Here is an 8,099-nt window from a genome sequence, read left to right as displayed (position 1 = left end):
AACTACTTCACAGTTAGGGCGGCTAGGAGCTGGAACCAACTTCCAAGGGAAGTGGTGCTGGCCCCTACCCTGGGGGTCTTTAAGAAGAGGCTGGATGCCTACCTGGCTGGACTCATTTGAGTCCCGTTTCTTGTTTTGGGGTTTTGTTGTTCTCCCGCCCTGGCGGGGGGTCGGGCTAGAAGATCTACTAGGTCCCTTCCGACCCTAAATCTATGAAACTATGGAATAGGTGATGCACAAAAACAGAGTGAGGGACATTCCCTCTCCTAGGGAACTTGTAGTCCAAACAGACTGCACAGCTAAATGTGGGGAGATGGAACCACTTCCTCATTACCTTTTCTGGACAGGGGCCAAGGCCCAAGGAGATAAGTGATGCAGGTAAAGCTGCACAAGGTGCTTATGGCAGATGTAGGCACAGACTCCGGTCTCCTGAGTCAGCCCTGCACTGCAGCCACATGGCCATCTATTCTGTTAAATATTATTGGGGGAAAAAAGGGTGAGTGGACTAGCCCCATGATCCCAGGCAGGCGTTATGAGTAGCTTCTCGAGACACTGTAGTGTTAACATCCGCCACTGCTCGTGGTGTCCTGTGTCCCAGGTCGTTGGACAAACTGGCCGGGTCGGTGAAAAGAAGAGCAGCAAAGAGGCAAGGGCATGGTGCCAGCCTGAGAACATCCCCCCCATCCTTCTTCCACCCCTTCTCCTGGGGAACCCAAGAGGCCCTTCAAAGCCGTGCCACTGCTAGCCTGGCAGTTGGCATGGGGAGGTGGGAACATGCACTGGGTGCAGGGCAGTGCTTTCCTACTGCCTTTGGCTCTGAATACTGCGGAGCAAATTCTTCAGTCTTCCTGACTTGATAAAACAGCAAATGCAAAGGGTCCTTGTTCCTTTCCTACCACTATTAGGACATCTGTCCTTGGCTACGATTGCCTCGTTAATTAAACATAGAAGCTTCTGGATCTAGATGATGCTTGATCTTGGATGTCAAACACCCCAGCTGATTTGCTCTTGCTTGCAGCTGTCTGTGCTTGGTCCTCATTCGTTCTCCCCAACGGGTGGTGGGAATGAGCGTTGTCCCTGTTGCAAGCTAGACAACAATGTTGTATGCCACTGGGGGGGCAGGAGGAGTTGGGGCTGAGGCCACAGCGTCTAATGCAAGGCGCTTTCCTCTGCTGCATACAGCAGGATCTGCCACATCACTGCGAGGAACATTCTGGGCTGTTTCGTTCTTTGTTCATAAGTAATTGCTTCGGTTTAATCAGAACTTGCCAAATCGTTTGTTCTGAAGGAATAAAATAAAATAAAAGGTCAATGTGTGTAATGGTAATGAATTGCTGTGCTCCCCTATTGCTGGTATCCAGCTGCGACTCCACCGAATTGCTAGCTCCAGTTTCTAATTACCAGCATGTGGTAGCACTCAGTTAGCTGATAATAACTATGACTATAAATATCAGATAAACTGCAGATTATCCTGAAAGTTTTAATTAGCCCGATGGAAGTGAGTTTATCTTTGCTGAAGGACAACTAACATCCACAGCTCCATACACATAGTTAATGGCCATCTGTAGACAGTAATTAGTTAAGCCCAGAATGTGTAATTTACCCTATAACTGCTGATTTGGCGATGGCTCGGCAGAGGAGAGATCAGCGCGCAGCTTTCTCCTTTCCCCCGTCCCCCAGCATGCTAGTGAATTAACTGTGTTTTCAGTCTGTAATTTTATATAAACACAGAGCACAGGAGGCTCCAATTTACCAGTGCACATGCTCTGTCACAGCAGTGACACAGAGCTGTGCTGGCATGCTGTGGGCATCACTGCAGCATGCGTTCCCCTCCAGCTTACCTTGTGCTGCAATGCACCGTGAGGTGCGAACAGTTGGATGAGGAATTCCATTGTGTGGGGAGCGGAGTTGAGCTTTCTGTGGCAGGAGTCAGGCCGCAGCTCTTCAGACCACCCCTCGGAGCGTAGTTCAAATCTTTCCTCTTCTCATCAGGCCACTTGCCTTTGGCCTCTCCTCCCGCTTGTCCTGTTTGATGTCAGTGCTTTGATGGGACTCACTCTTGCTCTCGTGGAAGAGGAGGAATTGCTTGGGGGAGGGGAGTGTGGCTGTACTTTAAGTACAGTACAGAGATCATTAGGAACCTCTGGGTGAAGTCCTGCAACAGAATTGCCTGCCACTGGACAGCTTCACCTTCCAGCTAAAGGTGCCACTGCAGCCTCACTTCTGTCTCAGACAGAGGTGCACATTGCAGCTGACGGAGGGCAGGAGGCTTCTGGCCATCTAGGTGAGACTGCCGTGTCTTACTGTGCTGCAGGGTGGCACTTGGGGAGTGGGGGTCTGATCCCCATGTGGGTGACTGGAGGACTAAGCAGTCCAATGCCAGGCAGAGCCTGTGCCCTATCTTGTTGATTAGCTCCACTGCCCGACTGCTGTTGCTTCCTGCAGGCAGCCCTGTGGTCCTTCTCCCCTGTGGGTGGGATGTTGGTGTGGGACACTGCCGGCATGGGAAGAACTAATGGGAGGAAAGATTGTGCCCAGAGCAGAAGCATTGTTAACCCTTCTGTTCATCCTCACTGAAAGTGGTAACTGCCATGAATGAATAAGTGTCCAGTTATAAATACACATTAATCATTTTTTCTCTACTGAAGCAATCTGATCTGTGAGCCTTAGCCTCTGCTTCACTTACTCGGGACTGTACAGAGCAGCTGAGGGACTGAGTGGGGGGAGCACCATCCGGCTGCATTCGATGACGATAGGACAGAGATCCTGACCCCATCTGAGGCATTCGTGCGATGTTCTTTGTGGCTGCACATGTAGTTCTGCCTGTGTGTGAATGTTGACTGTGTCCTATCCCTTAACTCCAGCTCAGGAGTACTACCTATTAGCTCTGTAAATCAAACTCCTCGCTAGTGTAAAACAAGCAGCCATGCATTCATCGTGGCCTTTGGGAGGGCTGTACGCATGAGTCAGCCAACCTGCTGTTTCTTATACATCTGACGTGTTTGCACTTGCTTGGAACAGCTTTCCGGCGGGGGTGGTTTAAATGTCGGCAGACAGGGTTTAAGTGGGAGGGAGATTTATTTTCATTCTGGTGTGCACGTAATTTACATGTCATGCATGTTCTTTCTCTCAACGGACCAGCACTGATCTTGTCCCCATCCTAGTCTCCAGGTTCCCTGCTTGCTCCTGCCCAGGCTCCCCTGGGGAATCTTGCTCCGCTACGTGGTCTGGTGGATGTTCCTGCCGGTACACTCCGTGGCCCACTCAGTGCTGCTGTGGGAAACTTTGTGGAGCCCAGTCCAGGGATCAGAGGCGGAATTGGGGTAACTCTCCCTCTTAGCTGCAAATCCTTTTGGGTTGCATTCGTGGCAATGAGCCACATTTGGAAGAATGGTTGCAACAGCTAGCAGGCTATTTAGGAAGTGGCACCTAGCTTCCTGTTTCAGAAGCTTCTGTCCTGTCATCTTTGGAAATATTGTTTCTGTCTATGTGTCTTTTCCCCCCTCACTCTCTTCCTCTCTTTCCCTGGACCCCTGTAAGTGGCACACTCCTACTGCAGTCAGTGCGATGTATCGTATACAGATTGCTTGCAATGTTTCCCTGCCTTCTAGCCATCTCCATTTGTATATCAGTGCCTGTCAGCCTGGTTTGTGAGTGCCCACATGTTCTCTTTTAAATCCAGTCCTGGAGAACAGCTGGCTTGTTTAGGCAGTGGGACAGAGGGGTTCTCATTACATCACATCCCCATCTGGTAAGAAAGTCACTTGGGCCCAGCCAGGTTCTAGCAGGAGTGTCCACATCGGCCCCTCTCTGGACAGTGCAGAGAGGGCCATGGAGGCTGAGCAAAGATGTTCTACAGCAGGAAGCAAGAGGCACGTTAAGGGGATGGAAAATAGTCTTTGCTGTAGCTGGTGCTCCAGGCCCAGATGCTGCATAGGGGATATACATCACCAGCAATTTCTATTACGTGCATTTTTCAGGAACTTAATTTCTTATTCAATTTGAAACCGATCCATGTTAAGGCCAAAACTTGCCCTATTCTATTCATGGCACGTAAACTGAATAGAGACAATTTGAGCAGCACATGTTAGCTGTTAGGCCACTGAACTGGAAGAAATCACTGGCTAAACACCTGGAAGTGGGGTGGGTTGAAATACTTAACCAGCCTGGACAGCTGTGGATTCTGCATATGAGGCTCTGCTTTCTGTCCATGTGCAGCCTGACAGAAATCCTGTATAAAATAGTCAATAAAACTGTAAAAAATTAGTCCTCTGAATAAACGATGCCATGTCATTGTTTCAATAAGTGGGCATGTATTGTATCCTCCCAGCTAACAAGAACAAGCACCAATTTTGCCAGACAAAAGCAGAACATAGCAAAAGTTCAAATGAAAATGAGATAAAAATCAAAGCCTTAAATCAGGGTTTCCTGCTTGCTGATTTCTAAGCTGATTAAAGTTGCCAATTTAAATCAACCCTCCCTGGTCCCTTGAGCTATTAATCTCCCACCTTCCAAGAGCTTCAAATCCATCTCTGAGAAAATGGGAGGAAAATCACTTTCAAATTGTTCTGTTGAACTAATATCTGTGGAGGGCAAGAAGATTCTGGCATGGGAGGGAATCCTTGCCCTAATTAAAAGTGCAGCCTGAAGGAAACTGCCACATCAGTAGCCAGTTAGGGTCTGTTCACGGTGCCTTTGCAAAACAAGTGTTCTTCGGACAGTTAAGTTAATCTGTAGCTTTTTGGTGGTGTGCTGCTGACTGGGTTGCCATGCTTCAAGAAGCCTGTGTGGATGCCTGTCTTCTCTAAGTTTCATTTGTTTTTTGACTTTGCAGCCCGCACAGACCCTTAAAGCCACTGGCCAAGCCAAGAGCCTGCTGGGATTCATCCACGAGAAGAAGGACTTCTTAAATCTCATGACTCTAGATGCAGGAGAAAATGAAGACGAAGAGAGTGAGAATCAGGTAGTGAGATGTGTGAAGTGCACTGGGTCTGTGCATTATTTTGTGAATGGTACAGGGAATTCCTGTGGAATATACAATGATAGGCCATCACTGAGGGGGGACTAGCAGCATGGAACAGCCAGTTGCTCCAAAACCTCTAGGTGTATCATAGTATCATAGCTAGGGTCAGAAGGGACCTAAACAGATCATCAAGTCCGCCCCCCTGCCTTGGGTAGGAACGGATGCTGGGGTCATGATCTCCCCTGTTGGTCCCTCGCAGATGTGCTCCTTGATAATTTTCTCAAAGATCTTCCCCAGGACTGTGGTAAGACTGACAGGTCTGTAGTTACCTGGGTCTTCCTTCCTCCCTTTCTTGTAAATGGGGATCACATTGGCCTTTTTCCAGTCACCCGGCACCTGACCAGAGATCCATGAGCGCTTGTATAGCCGTGCCAGGAGTCCTGCAATGACCCCTGCCGATTCAAGCTTTTGTCAAGCTTGCCTTGCCCCTTCTAGGGCATCTAACCCCATTTTGTCTGTAGGGCTATAGTGAAGTAAATGTCTTCGGCCTTATTGAGCACCTTGTTCATGTGCTTTAGGGTACAGGCAGTTGCAGATGATGTCAGGGTCAAATCCTTCCTGCCCACCTGAGGTTCCTTTCTCCTGGGGTGGCTGTCTGCATGACAGACCTTCCTGCCATGGGTCTTTAGCCATCAGAGGGCAATCTTGAAATGAATTGGATTCTAACATTGTGCTGTTTCAACACTGTGCTGTCTGGTTCTGCTACCACACATCTGCTTGGTACAATGTTTAGAATTCCTTCCCATGTGGTCTAAAACTGAGTCCAGATAAGAACTCGGTGATGGTTTCTTTTCTTCAAACACACAGAGTCTGCGAGGGACAGCAGGATTGCTCCAAAATGTGCACATGGACATCGGTGCCCTGGGAAGCAGTTTTGATTATGAGGTAAGAAGAGAGCGCCCTTGGAGTTGTGGCTGGTTCTTGGGGGAGACATTGGCCAGTTCAGGCCGAGGTGGTAATGAATCAGTGAACATTCTTGGATGCAGCAGAAGGGCTTGGAAGTTGAGATGCTTTTGTATTCATTAATGCCCAGTCTGCAAATGATACAGACCATCTGCTTGAAACAGGCTTTGTAAATGAGGTCCCAGGGTTGCATTTTTAAAATAGTGCTCGTGCCTTTACGTTCTCTTGCATTGCCATAAAATAGCTCTTTGTAGCAGTGTAAATGCCTGTATAGAAGTCACCATCATTCAGGCTGTATAACAGGTTTATGTGAGTAATTTGTTTTTATGTTGTAAACATTTAACAAAAAAAATCAGCTTTAGGAATGACGTACTTATTGATAGATCTCTTTCCAAAGGTTAATTGCTTTGAAAGTTTGAGTCTAATCTAGCCAGTCCTTGAGTTCTCAGCGAGCGGGAGTGGGAAAATAAAAATTCCCATTTAAAAACAATAGCAAAAAAAATTACCACTCTCATTTTTGTTGTATAGGTACACTTAAACATGGCTAACCAATGAAACTAGGCAGGTAAATATCCTTGTTCAGATTCTACTTAGATGATTAGCTGAGCAAAAAAGAACTAACTGAAACAGCTACTCTGAGCAGCTGACTACATATCTACTGAGCAGTTTAAGTGCTGTTGAAAAGCATGATGGTATCGGACCCTTGTGACATTGCAGGGCAGAAGGTTCCTGCCTGCCTCATTAGAAATCTTTAAAATACTGTGCTTGCTCGCTCAAGTGGGCGCAGGGGCATGTTTTGGTTTGTGTGCTCAGAAGGATATTTCTGCTTGCAAAAGACAGTTAATCATAATATTTGCAGTTATGAAACATTTTTGTATTCCCGTGAATGATTCCATGTGGCTTCTTGTTGTCTTAAATGAATCGGTACACCTCACTGCTCTGAGCCATGCTTACTACGCTTCCTGTCATGCTGTGGGATGGTGAAGAAGATTAAGGGACCACAACCGTCCTTTTGGGCCCCCCTCTTATGAGTTGAGGTTGTCATCAGGTAGCATCTGTGCTGGACAGGGTTTGGTTGCCTCATTTCCTTTTCTAGGAAGTGTAGAGAAATGGCATTCTCAAGTTCAGTAAGGAAAACGGTATTTTCATGATGTCACCGGGGTTTTTTTTTCTTTCCTGAACCTGCTGTTTCAACATCGCCCCTCTTTTTGGCAAGAGCACTGTGGTTCTGTGATTTTCATGGTGACAGATGAGTATTGCAGATGGCTGGTTCCTTAATGAACCTTTGTCACTGTCCCTATATGTTGCTGATTTAAATTTCTTCCTTCAAATGTGATGCTTCACCAGTGACACTGCATATCCAGCTTTGAGGAGGTGCATTTCTTTCCCCAGGATCGCATGCTCCTTTCACATGCATACTTTATGGTGATCAGGTTGAAGATGAGAGGGAGACAGTGGGGCATGCATTGCAAGCAGTCTGTAGTGATCAGACCCAACTGTTCACATTGATGTTAATCCCTTCTCGCTACTGGGGAAGCTTGGCTCCAGCATCTGAAAGGCAAATTAATTTCTTTTAAGATGCTATACAGTCTTTTCATTATCCTTTTTCATGGTGCATGGAAATTGAGCTTTAAAGCACTTTGCCAGAGAGCTTGTTAGGTTTGCTGGGCAAAGCGTGCAAGGGATTGCATTAACCTAGACAGGAATAGGAAGGCTACATGCTCCTATTATCTCCAAAACACCAAGAAGCCTGACGGGCCCCAGTTCATCACTGAAATGTTTAGTTAGTCTACAAGGTGCAAATCTACCCTAACTTCGTGTGTCTAGTTGCAGAGTGCTCTTAGCATTTCACTGATGTGGAGGGGCTTTGAGAATCTGTGATAAAATGGCAGTTCTCACCCACCAGTGAGGCTCCCTCCATCTTAAAAACTAGCTACCAGGATGGATGGTATCTTCAGGTTGTTAACACTGCCCTGGAAATTATTATTCACTTGTAATTCCATAAGATGGCAGTAGAAAAACATTGATGTTGGCCAGCTCTCGCTCTGCATCCCAAGGCATTCTCCAGTTTTATTATGAACAAAATCAGAGGGAGGAGAGGGCTTGTAAAACAGGCCCTACGTAGACGAGCGTATGAAGTGCTGGAGTGAAGCATTAAAGAAGCCGGATTGCA

The 8,099-nt window shown here is 47.1% G+C and overlaps 1 protein-coding gene across 2 annotated transcripts in view; it reads left to right on the top strand.

Annotated features, from left to right (window-relative positions):
- The window catches only part of CEP164 (centrosomal protein 164), a 67,702-nt gene that overhangs the window by 7,780 nt on the left and 51,823 nt on the right, over nucleotides 1-8,099 (top strand). For both annotated transcript variants that reach the window (XM_019512232.1, XM_019512240.1), the window contains 3 exons: nucleotides 3,165-3,323; nucleotides 4,835-4,963; nucleotides 5,831-5,908. In XM_019512232.1, the coding sequence (XP_019367777.1) occupies nucleotides 3,165-3,323; nucleotides 4,835-4,963; nucleotides 5,831-5,908 (366 nt within the window). The remainder of the gene's footprint in view (nucleotides 1-3,164; nucleotides 3,324-4,834; nucleotides 4,964-5,830; nucleotides 5,909-8,099) is intronic.

The sequence above is a fragment of the Gavialis gangeticus genome, unplaced genomic scaffold (assembly GCF_001723915.1).
Source record: "Gavialis gangeticus isolate Ggan-Ray unplaced genomic scaffold, GavGan_comp1, whole genome shotgun sequence".
NCBI classification, from domain to species: domain Eukaryota; kingdom Metazoa; phylum Chordata; order Crocodylia; family Gavialidae; genus Gavialis; species Gavialis gangeticus.
This window is presented reverse-complemented; position numbering and strand designations above follow the sequence as displayed.